This window comes from Caloenas nicobarica, chromosome 3 (genome assembly GCF_036013445.1).
Source record: "Caloenas nicobarica isolate bCalNic1 chromosome 3, bCalNic1.hap1, whole genome shotgun sequence".
NCBI classification, from domain to species: Eukaryota; Metazoa; Chordata; class Aves; order Columbiformes; family Columbidae; genus Caloenas; species Caloenas nicobarica.
The window spans coordinates 118,708,054-118,725,526 of record NC_088247.1 but is presented as its reverse complement, the minus strand read 5'-3'; the positions used below and the strand labels follow the sequence as shown (position 1 = coordinate 118,725,526).

At 41.5% G+C, this 17,473-nt stretch overlaps 2 protein-coding genes across 14 annotated transcripts in view; one reads left to right on the top strand and one right to left on the bottom strand.

The window, feature by feature from the left end:
- The first annotated feature begins 541 nt into the window (after positions 1-541).
- On the top strand, positions 542-16,791 carry LOC135986557 (activator of 90 kDa heat shock protein ATPase homolog 2-like). 4 transcript variants are annotated; one of them, XR_010605897.1, is made up of 12 exons: positions 542-622; positions 746-936; positions 5,485-5,570; positions 6,210-6,324; positions 6,866-6,954; positions 7,480-7,602; positions 8,767-8,868; positions 9,837-9,888; positions 10,139-10,577; positions 12,656-12,830; positions 13,984-14,081; positions 16,688-16,791. XR_010605897.1 is itself a non-coding variant. In XM_065630625.1 (9 exons), exons 1-9 carry the CDS (start codon positions 543-545, stop codon positions 10,312-10,314), a joined length of 1,014 nt encoding a protein of 337 aa, XP_065486697.1. In that variant the 5' UTR covers position 542; the 3' UTR covers positions 10,315-10,674. The 4 variants fall into 4 exon arrangements, 1 of the variants encoding a protein (XP_065486697.1); XR_010605898.1 differs by having other exon boundaries at positions 16,670-16,791; XR_010605899.1 differs by lacking the exons at positions 12,656-12,830; positions 13,984-14,081; positions 16,688-16,791 and adding an exon at positions 11,142-11,347.
- Positions 15,554-17,473, bottom strand: part of USP34 (ubiquitin specific peptidase 34) — a 124,262-nt gene continuing 122,342 nt past the window's right edge. For all 10 annotated transcript variants that reach the window (XM_065630611.1, XM_065630616.1, XM_065630614.1 and 7 more), the window contains one exon: positions 15,554-17,269. In XM_065630611.1, coding sequence (XP_065486683.1) covers positions 16,659-17,269 — 611 coding nt within the window. In that variant the 3' untranslated portion in view covers positions 15,554-16,658. The remainder of the gene's footprint in view (positions 17,270-17,473) is intronic.

The following is a 17,473-nucleotide window of genomic DNA, read 5'->3' as shown; positions in this document are numbered from 1 at the left end:
GGAAAACCACACTTGACTCTCGTCACAACCGTACAGAATTAAATGAGCAGTAAGAATATGGGAACGCTATCCAGATTGTAATTCCTGCTACTCCTTTTTGTGCTGTGAGGCGGACAAGGAGTAGGGAATAAGGACTGCGGAGTGGTTGTAGTGCAACGTTAACTTTCCTAGATGTGCTGCTTACAGTGTATTTAATTTCTTACGTGTAAAATAAGACAAAAAACCCAATTCCCCACGTGACGCCTTGTCATTATTTCAGACTAAGCGTTCCTCGGGCGTAAGTTTCCCGTTCTTTGGCGCAAAACCGCCCGTTTTTTGAAAACGAGCGGGCGCTGTTCGTGTAGTTACGCGGTGCTCCTCCTCCCCGGAGGGCGCAGCGGAGCGGCCGCTCACCGCTGCCCGCGCAGGGCCAGCGGGGCGCGGGGCGGCGCGGCCCCGCGCTCCTCCTCCGCCGGGCGAACTTTCTGGCACCTTCTGGCGGGGCGGAGGCGGGGCCGGGCGGTGAGGGGAGTGAGGGAAGGAGGGGAGGGGGCGGCAGCGCCATGGCCAAGTGGGGGCAGGGGGACCCGCGCTGGATCGTGGAGGAGCGCGCGGACGCCACCAACGTCAACAACTGGCACTGGTGAGGCGGGCGGCGCGCGGCGCGGCCGTTGCGCTCCCCGAGGCGGGAATCTGTGAGGGGACGTTGTGAGGGAAGCCGGGGCGGGGGGGACACACCGGTTAACGGCCCCGCTTCCCGGCGCAGGACGGAGCGCGACGCGACCAGCTGGTCGAAGAGCAAGCTGCGGGAGGTGCTGGTGGGGCTGGCGGTGGAAGGGGAGGCCGGGCGCTGCGAGATCAGCGAGCTGAAGCAGGTGGAAGGGGAAGCGTCCTGCAGCAGCCGCAAAGGGAAACTCATCTTCTTCTACGAGTGGAACCTGCGCCTCGGCTGGAGAGGTACGGGGGGGCGGCTGTGAGGGGACCGGCATGGCGGGGGGGGCGGTGAGGCGCTGCCGGGCCTCCCTGAGGCGTTTGTCCGGGGGGCGGTGAGACGCTGCCGGGCCCCCCTGAGGCGTTTGTCTGGGGGGCGGTGAGGCGCTGCCGGGCCCCCCTGAGGCGTTTGTCCGGGGAGCAGGGAGGCGCTGCCGGGCCTCCCTGAGACGTTTGTCTGGGGGGCGGTGAGGCGCCCCCCTGAGGCGTTTGTCTGGGGGGCGGTGAGGCGCTGCCGGGCCCCCCTGAGGCGTTTGTCCGGGGGGCTCCCTCAGGCTCGGGCGGTGAGGAGCTTTTCCCGGCCCTCATGGCAGGAGACAGATAAACTTCCAGTTTGCCCTGGTGTCTGCAAAGCCCGTTTGCTCTGCAGGGTGGGGGTGATCACTTCGGAGAGTAAACTCTCTCCTTTGGGTCGGGAAACCGTCTCCTTTCGGGTCACTGTGGTGAATCACAGTCGTAGGGAGATTGCAGGACACGCGTGGGCCTGAAACCTCATAAGTGCTTATTTTTAAATCATCTCGAAACCCTAGCGTGTGTCTTTTCCCCCTTCATTTTTTTTAATGCCGTACACGTTTCTTAGCATTATTTTAACAGCACAGTATTAGTAATTTTACTTTGCAAGAATTAAATACTTCTATTGTAAATACTTCTATTTATGCTTACAATAACACGTGTGAACTGTTTTACTCTCCTGATGTGCACAGATTGCAGCTGTGCGCTAATGCGTGTGCATAGGAGGAAACAGGAGAAACTATGGAGTGTTAAAGTGCAGATGTTTCAAAAAATTTGGCGTAGCTTACACTGAGGATAATGAGTTAGCTGAGGAAAAACCTATTCAGTGGGAATAAGGAAACACTTCTGGATAATTTGGGATAACGGGCTGTGCCTGTGCATTGTTGTTGTGCTACATCTGCTCGCAACACCAGCTCTTGGGGGTTCGTCCTCCACTGTCCTTGTCCTATGGCAACTTTTTCTTTGCAGACCGACCCGAAAATATATCTTTCGATAACATCAAGGAATTCTTTCCGTTTAGTAGATGCTTAAAACTCTTGCATTGGAGTAAGTAGGAAGAGCTGATAAAAAGTGCCCGTACGGGCAAATTGTACATGGATGTAATGCCAAATGACAGGTTGTTCCTCTCCAAAATACTGTACCAGTTTCTCAGACCTTACGACTTACTACAGGAGGTGGCAATACCAGGGGCCATACTTAGTGTTCCCCTCTTAGTTCTTGTGCCCCAAAACAGGGCTGTAGTCTGTGGATCAGTGTTCAGGTGCCGCTGGCTGCGTTTTGCACTCCTTTCCAGTGCAGTTCCTCGTGACTGGTTTTACTGGTTCGGCTGACTGGGATTTTAACACTTATTTCGATGCAGAGACCAGTGCTCCTATTTGAGCAGATTGGGAATTGAGGTCTGCTCCCACAATAATAGAGGACTTAAAGAAGTACTGTTATTTATTTATTTTTGTTCATGTTGAACTATGTTTTTAAATGTTACAAGTGTGTTATAAACTAAGAACACACTTAGCAATTGTGATCTAAATGTTAACAGAGGAAGGCAAGCATCATGCTGTGTCGTGCAGTTTACATCAGTGTGGTTTATTAAGTAATTGTAATCAGCTTTTGGATTTTTTTCAAGGTAAGCTAAAATCATGTAAGTTTAAATACTGGTTAGTTTGTTTTTGTTTTTATCTTAGTGTATAAGGCATAGCAGTAGGCAGATATTTCTAATAAATTCTTCCTAAATTCTTTTTCCTCTGTTCGGTCTTCACGCTATTCAGCATTTAACTATAATTTTTATTAGATATTTCGCTCATTTCAGTGTTGCACTGAGGGGTAAGTAGAAGCATAGACTCATAGAATCATTTCACTTGGAAGAGACCCTCAGGATCATTGAGTCCAACTATAACCTAACTCTAGGACTGTCTTTGAGAGCTTAAAGGAATTTGTTGCTACACAGTAAAATTCTGAAAGAGCCGAGGCTGATTTTTTTCTTAATTTGATAGCTATGATGTCGTGTGTTTTCTGAGAGCTCTGAGTTGGAAATGAGAGTTCAGACTGAACTGCTAAAAACACTAATTGCCCTGATTATTTCCTCTGTAAGTCTTCTAGGATAACTAGTAATTGAAGCTGTGATTAAAATCTCAGTACATAAGAGATTATATAAATTCTGAAATATGCAGCCAGTTTGAAAAGTCTGATGTTGGAAAAACATTGCCCTTAGCAATTTAGATTACAGAGCAACAAGAAGGTGAGGAACTAAGGGTATTTAATGGCACTAAAATTGAGCAAAATGGCTGTTCTGTCATTTATTTGAAGATGTGGTGAGGATTTTAGTAGATTTATTCTACGTTGTGATGGAACCTTTATGAAAACATGTATGTCCTTTTAAAACTAGGTATTTCAACACTGGGTTTATAGGTAGGTCTTCCTGAGATGTGCTTTCACTAGTAATTTTCTAAAATGCTGGATTGACAGGAAACAAAAAATCATTTATTTTTAGGTCTGTTATTGGAGTCCCACGGGATTCAAACAGATAATTTGGTTGTTTGATAAAAAGGTAAAATAGGTTTGCTTACATTGCAGTGATACTAAAATGCGAAGCTGTACCAACATTCTGCCTATGTAAGGCCGACCAGCCAGCTCTGTTAACTGGTGGGACTTTGCCGTCCAGCACAGATGCATCTGCATCTGTCCCTTGGTCAGGCAGGTTTTTGAACGGGGAAAAAAAAGAAAAAAAAATCCATGTACTGCTTTTATGAATTTAAATTTGTCATCTGACCTGTGTTATTTGGGCATCTTTAAGAGTTGTGAAAATAGTTAATAAATTAGTTGAATGGATAGAAGCCAGGTTTGTGTTTTGCTCCGAAAAACTTCTTCCTGCATGCTTGCGCTTCCTTTTGGGGAGAGTAGCTGAAAATAAGACTTGTCTTACTATCAGCAAAGAGAACAGTCTGTGGTTTTGCCTGTACTAAACCCAGACCTAGAAGAAAGCGGTGAAGTTTAAGGAGCTGCATGTGATTTGTGTTGGGAACAGAAGTGTTCTAGCTGCATAATTAGTTCACGTGACTTTGTGCTTGAGCTGACTGGTTCTCCTGAGAGACTTTGAGAAGCCCAAGAGAGATCTTCTAGTTCAGCCCTTTGCTGTGTGAGTGTGCTTGTCTCGCTCTGGATTAACAGTCTTTGTGTACTGCTCGGTGCTTCATTGATTTAGCTCCTGACTAGCAAGGGATCTTTGCACCGTACCCCACTTTGTGTTATTAACCATCATTCACTTTTTTTCTTGCTAAGAAACATCTTGAGTGTTTGTTTGTGTACTTTACTGTGATCTTGACCAGTAGCATGTTAGGTTATATCTGTGTACAATGCCCCCTTATAGCATGGTGGTCATTTCAGGGTAGTAATTAAAAATAATGAGGGTGATATTTAGTCATAGCTGGATCTAGGTAGCTCCTTTGAAGGCGTGAGAATCCAAAGAAATATTATGTCTGCCTTCATGATAATTCTCCTTTTGCAGTCATGCTTAACAAGGGTTGTTTGCATTTTAGAGTTTTGCTGATGGATAAAGCTTACTGTTGTGTTTCGTACGTTTTTACAACTAAGCTGATAGAACACTATGAAGATAACTGGATTTGGGGTAGAGCTGCATGTTTTTGCTATTGCTTTCCAAATAGTGGATAAGTTTAAATAACTAAATAAATGGTTTTGCAAGGCGAGGGGGCAGACTTTTCAGTGTAATGAAAAAAAAAGTGTCAGACCTTAAATTCAGTCTTTTCACTGTAAGGTCTGAGGCAATGAAGTACAGTCCAGGTTTCCTATCCCAGAGCACGTTCACAGAGCCGTGTACGTAAGTGTTGGTGGGCCTTTGCCCAGCAGGATGCAGAGGTGGAGCGTAATTTCTGTTCTTGCGAAGCTTCCTGATGTGTACAGTGATGACTGGCAGCTCGCAGCAAAGCTATTAAGAACAAGTGTTCTAAAAAAATTGCACGTGAAGTTTCCTATTTGTAAAAAATTTCATTTGTTTACCTGTATTACACATACAATCATTTTATGGTAACATGCCTGTATGCTGGGAGCTTTTCAGGTATTCAAGAAGGAATAGTTAGCATTCTAGGGAGCTTCTGCATAAAAGGCAGACAAATTTAAGGGAAGAGGAGGTTGTTTTTCCCCTGCCCCCCTGTTTAGATTCACATTTTGTGTTGGCAGATGTTGGAAGCAGAGAGCATTGGGACAGCTGAGGGTTGCAGGTGAGAGCAGCAGAAGGGTAGCGCTGAGCGAGCAGATGTACCTGTGTGCTTTTACATAGCTGGGTGCTTCTCTACAGGAAAATACAGTTCTGAGAATGCGAAAGTACTGACACATTTAAGACTTTTGGATGCTATTTAGTTCCTTTAAGTTACATTCTAGACAACCTGCTTCAAGTAACGCTTTTGTACAACTCATTTCCAAGCATAAAATTCTTGGTATGGGGGAAATAGTTTTTAATAATGCATTTAAGAATTCGTTATGTTAATACAGGTACAGTGAAAGAGTCTGGTGAGAAACATAAGGGATCTGTTGAAATTCCTAACCTGTCAGAAGAAAATGAGGTAGATGATACAGAGGTAGGTGTGAAATACTGATATGGCTATATAGGTTCAGAATTCTTAAATAAACATTGATCAACATAAAGGCATCATATTTTGATTTATCCCGTGATTAAGTGGGGTAATTACACTTGGATAGTTTGTTTCATGTTTTCATTTTTATAATTGGAATAATGACCTAGCTCTGTTCTCAAATTTGCCTGCTAGGAATATGCACAATTTTCTTTGCTAATTATTGTTTGTGATGATATACTAACTACAAATTTGAGAAGAACTCTTGCTTGTCGTGGTCTTAAAAAGAACCATCACCCTCTCATCTCCCCAAAAAACCTAAGAACTTGAGGAATCTCCTTGTTGGTTGTATAGCAGTTGATACTGTGGCTTCCACAGATTCCTCAACTTCTGCTATGTAGTAGGCAACTCTGTTTATACTTGATAAGCCTGGGTAAGCTACTGTGGAGGTGAGATACAACATTTATTGAAGTCAAAACCCAAGAGGACTTATTTTAGGAAAGGTAGGATAAACTGAGAAGATAATGAACTTGAAATTGCAGCTGTCCTCTGAATATAGTAAACAAAGCCAAAATACTTTGTTGCCAGAATCCAAAAGGCTCGTGTTTATGTGCTGCTTAGATAATGTAATTTTTCTGTTTCTAGATAAACATTAGCAAAAAGAAAGGAGAAGGCGATGTTCTGAAGGAACTTATGAGAACTGAAGGAACCAAAAAAGTCAGAGAGGCCCTGAGAGATTACCTGGAAGCACTTAAAACAGGTAATTAAAACCAGTATGTTAGGTTTGGTTTAATGCAGTTTTCTTTCTTGAATAGATTGGTAATATGTTGAGAAGTCTTTGGGTTTGTATTGGTTTGAATTGTCACCAGCTGAGATAAGTTAGTCCTGCCAGTCAAAATCTGACTTGCTATCAAACATGACAGTGTCCAGAAGTTTCTGTAGCGACCCAGGCTGTGTTGTGTTACACATACTGACTGCAGCGATCACTGCAAGACCTGCAGACAGACTGGTTGGCCGCTGTTCAGAAGTTCTTGGGAGATGGTGCATTCTTTAATGAGCACATGTTACTAATTTTGGGTCAGGTAGCTTTGAAAAATCCCGTGTTTCTAATGGAAATTGCTGTTAGACTCTGTGGCTAATAAAAACATAGGGGTAAGGTGGGGCAACTCTGGATTGAAGTTGTATGTCTCATTCTGTGCTTCCATTCTCCACAGTTCTACCCAGCAATCTTCATTACATATCTGAATGTCAGGGTGGCTGTACAGCTCAATTTCATACTGAAAAGTGGTTTTTTTTTACAGAGTTCACATTGGGAATGATTCTGCCAACAAAAGCGACTGTTGGTCAGGAGCTGGCTGCTGACCGAGAGCTGATTGGGAACACCATGCAGGTATGTTGGCTTGAAGTGTATGAATTTAACGTAGCAAAATCTGTAGGGACTACATTTATGGCAATGGCAGCAATTGCATATTCCTTTGAAAGCCTGTGGGGTGGAACTGCCCCCTCATCGCTGTGCTCAGGGCCTGTAATACTGAAATGACACGTCACAGATGCTGGGCACGGGTCTGCCAGGCATGGGAGGAGAACGACAGCATTTCTGTGCTCCATGATGCTTTGTTCTGTAACGGCTGCAGCTTTGGCAAGACGAAGCTGGAATTCACCTGCACAGATCACTTCACCCAGTGTGAAGTTAACTTCAGGTGTCTTTGGAGCAAATCACACTCTCATAATTTATGTAACTTAATTTAGTGAGTACTGATCAATAATACTGTTAAAGAAATATGGCAGTAGGTTGTATAATTAATGAATATTCACAGCACAGTAGAAGAATGCACAGGTAACAACAGTCCTGCATTCTGGACTGTCTAGACGTTTGATCTTGCACTCATTGATGTGAATATTGTTTGCTTTACAGGATTCTGTTTCACCACAGTCTTTGGATATAGTTGGTGTAAAAATTCCAACAGTGAAGATACTTATGAGAGAAATCTTCAACTCTCCAGCAGATGAACTTTATAGCATCTTCACAACTAAGGAAGTAAGTGATACCTTCAGTAGCAATATAATTTACTGTGGATGCTGTTGTATCTGAATAGTTGTGTAATACATGTGTCGTATTTCTAGTGTCCAGTACAGATAATACTCCTTAAGTACATTAAATAGAGAGATGTGATCGTCCAGAAACTGAAGGTTTCACGTGCTACCCTTTTCTTGTAACTTCACTGAGTATTTGTAGTTCTGTTTGTCATTACTTGCTCTTGAATTTTTGCTGAAAGCTTCACCTTTTAAGCAACTGCAGCATTTGAGTGTGAAAAAGCAAAAGGAGGTGACAGTTGCTGAGGCAGCGTGTCAGTTTAGGAACAAAGGCTGGGTAGCTGACCTCAAGTTGTCAAGTTCTTGCGATAGCAATCAGCAAGCACTAGAAGGTGGCAATAGGATCATTCCACTTTTACCTTTTTAATGAGAGATTAATTTTTAGAGTGGCTTAGACCGTTTGGGTTTTTTTTGCCAGTTGTTATCTTAATAGGAAGAAAAGCCAACTAAACAAGTGAAGCTGCATCTTTATGTAGTTTATATGCAGTTCAGTCACACTTTGCTAGGTAGAAAAAGTTTAGTTGTTTTATTTAAGTACTTGTCATTCAGGAGCTTGAAGTGCTCAGTAGTGGCACTGTTGCACATTAATTAGATTAACTATTGCATTAAAAGAAAAAAAAATTTACTGATTTTATGTTTGAATCCTTCAAAAAAGCCTGGACTAGTATCAGAGACCTTTATATTGGCATCCCAACAGTACCAATGGGAAACAATAATGGCTGGCAGCAGCTCTTTTGTACCTTCCTAGAGCTGTTGCTCTGCCTCCCTCATTTCCAAAGTTAGTTTCAGGAAGTCATGTCTGTGCATGTCTGCATGTATATATGTATAATACGTGCTTTGTCCATGCCCCTTGCAGGTGGCTGGAGTCTTTGCATCTTCACCATCGGAGGCTTCTCAGCATTTAGTCTCATTCTGTCCCCCCACTGGCCCCTGCTACAGCACAGATCCTCAGGGCTGTATAAAATGAAAAGCCTGATTAGTACTTAGACTCTTAACGTAGATTACAGTTTAATTTCTTCAGCAAACCTCCTTTGTCTGATAATGTGGTGCATTGTATAATAGTACAGATTTGTAGTTAACTGACTTGTGCTCTGTTCTTTTTTTCTAGTTGGTACAGAAGTTTTCTAAGTGTCCTGCTGTGATTGAAGCCGAGAAAGGAGGCAAACTTCAGATGTTTGATGGCTGTGTCAGTGGTGAATATGCAGAACTGGTAAAAAGCTCCTACTTTGCGCTTTAAAAATGGGGGTGGTATGGGGGGGTGTTAGACTCTGAGCTGAAAGATAGCATCAGTTTCAGCTTCTCTAATGCTTATTTTCAGTTCCTCTATTTCAAAGCAAAAAAAAAAAAGCTATTATGTTGTGTAATTTTTCTTCCCCATCAAAAGAGCAGGTGCTGGCTACACCTAATGACCTGCACAGGGGGAGAAAGCTCTCAGCACCATCCTTTTTTAGTAGGAGGAGTGAGAAAGGTTTATCTCCCAAATGCCTATCAGTTCTTCATGTAACTGGAGAAGTGATCTCTGTTCTACTCAGAGCAAATGTTACACTCTTCCTGACTGAATGCTTTTGCAAATAGAACTGAAGAATTGATAATTAGAGCTCAGCTCCGTTTTTGAAATCTCTGAAAAATCATTTTCACATTTGCTGACCTTAGACTTGGTATCTTATGTCCATCCAGATGATGGGCAGTAAGTACCACTGGCAATTGGACATCTGAAAAAGCAAAGCTTTGGAAAATTGGATTCTCAGTTCAAGGTAATAAAATGTCTGTTCACTCCAGAAATGGCCCAGTCTGAAAACGTTCACACTGAAGAAGTGTAACACCCGAGATCGGCTGCAGTGGTAACATCTCATCAGGGAAGCTGAGGGATGTCAGTACAATTAGATAAGAAACTATTTAGATGGAACAGTCAAAATATAAACTTAAACCTATGTTTAGTAATTAATCATCATGACCTTTTCCTAGAGAGGGAACAAACCACAGGAATGCAGCAAACTGAGAGCTTGATGAAAACAGTTTATTTAAAAAACCCAATCTTTGTATATTGTTTACATGCATGTGTCTACTACTATTACGTAAGATGATACTCATCTTGTTTTTTGGGAGAATTGGCACTGAGCAGTCCTAACATGAATTATCTCAAACACTACTGAGGAGAACCTTCTTATCTCCTTACAGGTCCCAAACCAGAGAATTGTCCTGAAGTGGAGGTGTAGAAGCTGGCCTGATGGTGAGTCTCGCTCAGGACCTCTAACAGAGGTGACACTTGGCGGGGAGAAGGAACAAACACGACAGGTGACAGCTGTGCTAACTGGAAGCTCAGTCTGTGTTCTTTAGAGAACAGCCTGATGTCCGTAGCAGTTGTCATCTGTGAAAACAGGCCTTGCTCGGGCACAGGCAAAAGCAGATAGGAAATTATCAACAACAAATGTAAGCCTTTAAAAAACACTTTACTGAAATGTCATATTTTCTTCCTTTAGAACATTATGCAATGGTTGCCTTGAATTTCAAGGATCTGGCTGCTCAAACAGAACTGCAGTTAGAGTGCAAAGGAGTTCCCGTCTCTAACGAAGAAAGTACAAGACAATGCTGGAAGCAGCAGTATTTTGAAGAAATACGTATTTTACTGCAGCAATCCCAAGACAACATGGAATGAGAACAGCACTGTATTTTTGTTTTTAGGGCATTACTTTTTATACTTGGTTAACTTCAAAGTAATTTATTTGTGGGAAGAATAAAGACCCACTGCTATGATACTGTATATCATTTAAGCATTATTTATGGGCTTCTAGTGAATGAGGGGGCAAGTAAGTCAGACTATGTATTATAAACAACTTTGCTTGGGGAAACTGAATTCTGCTTGCCTGCGACTTCAGAGAGCAATTACGATTCAGCTGCAGTAGAGCACTGCTGTCATAGGTAGGTGTCTTGGTTTGATTGCAGAGTGACACTAAAACCATGGCAGATGTATTGTTAACCATCTCTCTCTCCCCTTCCCTCTTCAGCCCCTCCCTCTCCCCCCTTCCCACTAAGGACAGGCGATTGGGAGGGAAAGGAGGACAGAGAGAAGACAGTTGGAAAAATTAAAGATGTCTTACTAATGCTACCAATCAAAATAGAGAAAATAATACAAAATATACAAAACCAATCTTGAAAGTCCTGGCAACTGCTCCGGCAGATGTAGGGCTGGCACCCGAAGTCCTAGACTGGACTCTGCAGCCAGCCAGAATGGGATTCAGTCTGTCACTAGGCCTCAGTTCGCAGGGACAACTCGCAAGGTCCTCTCCCAATGTCGGCCATAAGAAAAAGGGTCGAGATCTTTGTGATCTCCCACTTTTATATGAAGTATCATGTGAATGGGATGGAATATTTAGTTGGTCAATTTTCAGTTCACCTCCTGCTTGCACATCTCGTGAGATGCATCATTATTGATTACCTTGCATTCCATTGCTACGTCTACCAAAACATGTATCTAACTTTCAGGAAAACTGCAGTTAGTAAGAAGACTTTAGCCGACGGGGAAATTCACTAAAAGAGAAACTTGTTTTTAACAAAACCAGGACAGTAGGTAAGCTAAGTGAATCAAAAGGAAGCATTTGTAGTTCTTTAATATTCAATGTATCGAGTGGGAAAATTAAATCGCTCTAGGAGATGGATGCCCACCAGAGGTGAGCTGAAAGGGATTATAAAACTGATCTTTGGAGAAATGTGAGTGATATAGTTTACAGTCTCGTTAAATACTTCTTAAGATTGCTTTAACTGCAGGCTGAATTTGTTTCTAACTCTGTAGACAGTGTTAGGGAAAGATAATTAACAATGTCATGTAATTTGGGTTGGCATGACAGTTACCACTGAAGTCTGCATGCACTGGACTCCCTTACTTGACCTCGGTGTGAAATTTATTATGGAGGAAACAAACAGTAACAAAGCTTTTCATTTTGCAATCCTGTAAACCTTCCACTTAAATGATTCATGGCCCTCTGCAATTCCATAGCTCAAATTAAAGTGAGCAACTTTGTTGGAGAAATTTGACAGGAGAGCAGTTGGGATACTGAAAGTAAGTAATTGTTATTCTTAATTAAACCACACTGAGGTTACCGGGGCAACTTAATTCTCAAAGGTTTTACAAAAAAGTGTATGAATTAAGTATGCAATTTGAAACAAATTGACCAAAAAAGGGCAAGCTGCCTTTGAAAAACATGGTTGGCTCAATAAAATGTGTGGTTTTACATAGTTTAGTTTCTCCATTAACCGATTCCGCTAAACTAAGTCTGTATAGAAGTCCTATATATTTTTACGGGACACCAATGTATGTCAACCTTACCACTCATAAATTTGCATCATCCAGAAGATAAAGATGTGCTCCTCTTTTCTACAGGTGAGGTTTTCCCTGAAAAGTTTGCAGTCAGTTATTTTCTTTGAACTTCAGTGATGTTTGTTGTACTAACAAGAACAAACACCTCACGGTGACAGAGAGATGGACAGACTGGTTACTAAGAGTCACACTGTGCGTGTTTTAGGTGTCCAGGTAGAGGGTGGAAACAGCCTCTTCAGAAATGTCATGTTTTAGCATCTTCCTTTTTTTGAATGCTAAAAATTTAGTTACCTTTTTTGATAAATATTCAAGGACCTAACATTTTGAATACAAAAATGATTTAGAGCATTGGTTGACAAAGGGGCAACCTTTAAATAAAAACAGAAAATCTAGGTTTAAGACAGAGGTCAGTTTTGCCTATAGACTACCCAAGGGATTTTTGTGACAATATGGTATCTGGGAGTAGGATGTTAAATCCAATCACAAGTTTCTTCAAACAGAGCATCCTACTGGCTCCCCAGTTTTCCTTCCTGACTAAAAAACCCATCTGAGGGTCACAAGTGTCCATGACTTGCATTTTGCTAGTCTGAATTTTCGTGTCTCCTTCCACGAGCAGGCGTATTCAACTAGATAATTGCCAATCATCAGTGTTAAAAAAGAAGTGACTTACTTGTGTTTGCAGTGTTGCACCACTCGCTTCCAGATCCTCCTGAAAACTCCGCAACTGCTGCAGGAAGGTCCAGGACTGTGTGAGAAGGAACAGCCCCAGCCAGCCCTCGTTTCCTCTTGAAGGAAAGGGGAGTGAACTGAAGATGACGTTGGCTTTAGCATTCTTCTTCCTTCGTGCCTGCACAGCTGTAAGTTTGATAATCTGTACAAGTTTTGTTAAGCTAAAACCACGAAGTACCTACCTTTTTATGCTGCTTGTAGGTGAGCCTGGCATACAAAATGGGCAGACAGCTCCTGATGACTGTCCTTACAGTCAAAAAAAGGACAGGTTTTTTTTGTTTTTGCTTCACCAGCAGTCCTGCGCTCTTCTCATCCTCGCTGTATGTGCTGGAACTTAGCTGACTTAGTACTGTATTGCTGGCCTGAAAGTTCAATTTTTGCACACAGTTACTTTGGAACTGAGAAAAATCAAAGACAAATTCATTTTACCTGTAGCAGGGAGCCCTCAGGAGAATGTCTGGCACTGCCAGCCAGCCACAGCATACAGGGGACAGTCACCATCTGAGGCAAAACGACTTATTCCTGAGTGCTAAAATTTCTCACAGGGTCTCCAAGAGTTTAATATTATAATATTAATAAAACCAAAAAGTGTTAAGCTACTTGTTATTCCCAGCCCTTGAGCTGGATGGAGCAGAGTTAGGAATTACATATTATTTAGTAATAGTGTGATGGTAATGATATGATAGTATCACACATAAGGAAATGACAGTATCGTAAACATAGTTTGTTTTCTAAATACAAGTGTCTGTGAAAAGCTTCCCTATCCTAAAATTTTCCCAAGATAACAAAAGAGAAATAGCAGGGGTGGAGACACATGTAGAGAGGACATCCCAGGGACAGTGAACAGTATGAAAGAAGCAACAAAGCAGAACCAGAAAAAGAGTTCTGCTTGTGGTATCATGCTTTCATAACGTAGTAGTGTTCTGGTCTCTGAGAAAGCCACAAGGAAAAACAATTAAATGTGAAAGACAAGATTTGTAAGACTGTAGCAAAAAAATGAGTCCAGAGGTTGGTCTGCAGAGCTGAGTCCCGAAGGTAGGGCCAGGCTCACAGAGTGGAAGGAGAAGGGATTTTAAAAGCTTAATTTTGAAGGGGTTCAGTGGGAGGTGGGACTTTTCAGGAGGAAATAACAATTAAATGAGAGGCGGGATGAGCCATGTAAGAGAATAAAAGCTTTAAGAGACTGAGGAAGCCAGCTAAAGATGGGGGTTTTCAAAGAAAGGGATTTAGAAAAAGCATTCTTGAAAGCAAAGAAATACAAACCAAAAAACTGATTTACAGTAAAAGGAGGAGAATACTACAGAAGAAATCAGGAGGGACACAGGAAGAAAAGAAACAGGTGCAAACAAGGATATGGAAGCGGAGACAAATCTGTACAGGTACCGCTTGCTTTTATTTAAAAACCTGAATATTGGGAAAAAATGCCCAGTAAGAATTCCAGAAATGCTCCAGGGGGAAACTGGAAGGTAATGCAAGGGAAGAGCCTAAGAATAATTATACCTGTCGTAATCGTGACACAGTCTTTAAGCAAAATAATAGAAAAGCTAGTATTAAATTCTGTAAATTTAGAACTAAAGGATAATCATTCAATTAAAGCCAATCAATGTGGGGTTTAATATCTTGTCAGATTTGATGTAGCTTTTTGCAGAGGGAGCTGCTGGCCTCACACAGCTGTATGTACGATGCGTGTCACATCGTGCAAAGGTACTTAGAAAGGCACCCAACCTCAACATACCGCATCGCTGAAACGTGATCCGAAATTATAACTTCTTTGTTAAGGAAAGTGGTTATCAAACAAATGGACTTCTAGTGGGATTTGAATTAGCCAGTTGTATGTTTGTGGGAAAATAATTCACAGGAAAATACAAAATTTGCATTTGCAAATCACATACCTAGGGGTCTGTAGGGGAAGACATTGCAAAAATAACTTAAGGGTCTAGTCAGTAGTGGGCAGCTGTGCAGAGAAGGGCTAATGTTCATCTGGGAAGATGAAGAGGAAGAAGGGTGTATTCTGTATCATTTATGAAATAATTATTAAATACTGTTCATACTTGGTATATGCTTCAAAAAGGGCTTTCAAAATAATGAGAAAAAGCCATCACAAAAGATACAATCCCACTCTTCAGTAATAGAGTTGTGGTGTGATCTCATCCCGAAAGAGAAGCTAAAGCCAACAAAGTGCAATAGCTGAAAGGTGAAGTCAGACATTACCAAAAATCAGATGCACATTTTTAATAAGAGTAATTAATTGGGATTACTCACCCAAGGGTTATAATGGCTGCTTCAGTCGCTGGGGAGTATCTTCCTGAAGACCCAACCACATACTGGGAAGCTCGGTAGAGGACTTGGTAGATGAATTCTGATACTCACTATGTAGAAGTTTTGATGAGAAGCTGTTGATTCCTCCAAAGTTACAATCTATGGAAAAGTTGATCAAAAGGGTAATTATTCCTAAAGAGATTAAAAACATAATTACTTCATGCCTGAATAATAAGGAGACCAACTTAAATACTCACTAGTATCTGTAAATACAGGAATAAAAGTGCTGTATTATTCTATCCCAATAAAAGGGAATATTAAGTGTAAACTTCAAAGACACGAGTAATTCATTACAGGTGGTAAAATATCACATGAGAATAGATTCAAAGATAGAGGAGACATAAAAGCATCACATAATAGTGGAGAAACAAATTATGCTAACCTACATTAAATGGCAGACATGGCAGACAGAGTGAAGGAATTTGGAAGAAAAAAGACATAGATGTGTTATGAAGGCAAGAGGAAAACAAATGAGCTAAGCAACTGGAAAATGAAGCTGAAAATGGAGTTTAATCAGATATTAAAACCAGTATCACAGACAGTCTGAAGTTCACATAGGAAATGGATATTGCTCAGAAGTAACAGGAGAAACGAGAGGGAAAGGTGAGAGTCATTCCAACGTCTGGGGGGAGATGGTGTCAGGACAGCGAGGGAGCAGCTGGATGGAGGGGCCCGGGGAGGAAAGGAGGCAAGTCTGCAAGTGGTGCAGAAGAAAATGACTAACACAGGGTAAAAATAACAAAATTAAAAGTTCCACTGGCTTCTGCCACCATTTCATGTTCTAACATAGTGGAGAAAAAAAGCAAACACCAATCCCTCTCAAGAACATTCATGCGAAGTAAACCAGAAAAGGACCAAGATTTACATAAGTTACATACATTTGATCATCATTTCTCTGCACCTGTGTCATTTTTGAAGTTGTCTTTGAGAAATCCAAAGACTGAAGCAACATGTTATAAACAAAAGTCATCACAATCAGTTTAATGAAGTGCACAGAATAGCAATTGATCATGTCAATAAAAATAAAACAATTAATTTTACATCAAGTGTGCTTTATTTCCTCCACAGGTATTCTGTTAAATAAAGCACCATATATATACTGCCAGGCCACAGCTAAAGAGGATTCTTTACAGAATCAAATTTCTTGTGGTTGTTTAGTATACAAGTAAACTTAATTTTGATAATAAGAACCACAGTGATCTGAGGCAATCTGCCTCTATTATAAGGTACAAAACTGGCACAGAGGACACCATATTATACACAGTAAAAATGCCATAAGTTTAAATTACATTATACAGGGCAAGGAGGCCCTGTTCTCCCAGACACCCATATTAAATGAAAGCCACTACAGTGAACTCTTAATTACATAAAGCATATCCATTATCTGATTGCCCTTTAAGAAAGTGTACGGTAGATGCAAAAAAAAAAAAAAAAGAAAAAAGAAAAAAGAAAATAAAAATAAAAAAAATCTGGAGTTCTGCCTGACCAAGAATTAAGCATATAAATCTATCTTGCCATTCAAGCAGAGAGCACTGGACAAACTGAAGCACAAAACAGAAATAAGCAAAACTTATACAAACAGCATTTTGGGGGGGAAGGAAAAAAATTTTAAAAAAGCAGACATGCTCCATCTAATGTCAAGAAGCAGCTTGGTTTCCTTTTCCAGATATCCTTGTGACCACGTGAATCGTTGACTCAATGGTCCTACACAGCATGTCTAAAATGTCATGCTGCGGCATGTGACTGAAGAGTCCTCTGGAATGGCCACAACTCATGGATAAACCCGTGTCAGGGTCCTGGGATGCTAAGGCTTGACCGTCACAGCTCCTCAAATCCACCAGGTCAGATAAAACCGCGGAAATGGATGTGGAAGGAAACTCCGAGTCCTCCTCAGCTCCAATGGAATCCTTGGCAGTCTGCAAGTCTTTGAATTCTTTGCATTCTTCAAATTTACCATTTCCTGACTGCTCCTCCGTGTGCTGTGAGCGCGTCGCTAACATTACGTCTTCTGAAAATGAAGATGGAACTTCCATTCTGTACTCTTTGACAGAACTGTTCTCGGGGGAAGGAGGATCCTGCTCCGTGCCTGGATCAATGATCGAAGAGTCCCGTGTCTCGTTATCTGAAGTGCTCGTTGGGGTCAATGCCTCCCGGGGTTCAGTTTTTGTATCACTGATACAGCTATCTACAGTGTGCTCCTCGTCACTGCTCACCCGTCTTCTCTTCACAGGAGTAGCTCCTTCGTCGTCTGTGGAAAAAGGAAAACTCGCTTAGGGAAAGCGTGCTATGCGTCCAAGTAACAGGCCTTTCACATTTTATCCTTTTCCACATTAAATACTTATTTCCTTATGGAAAAATTTATGTAATTGCCTAGAATTTTAGCTCCATAATAAAATAATATTTCTTCTGTAGTGTTGAGAATTGTGGTAGGAAAACAATGTGTTATGTTAAT

Excerpts from the sequence above, each read along its gene's own strand:
- LOC135986557 (XM_065630625.1), top strand. The coding sequence starts at position 543 with ATGGCCAAGTGGGGGCAGGGGGACCCGCGCTGGATCGTGGAGGAGCGC. Across the intron at positions 937-5,484 it reads CCTGCGCCTCGGCTGGAGAG|GTACAGTGAAAGAGTCTGGT; the intron begins GTACGGGGGGGC and ends ATGTTAATACAG. Across the intron at positions 7,603-8,766 it reads GCATCTTCACAACTAAGGAA|TTGGTACAGAAGTTTTCTAA; the intron begins GTAAGTGATACC and ends CTTTTTTTCTAG.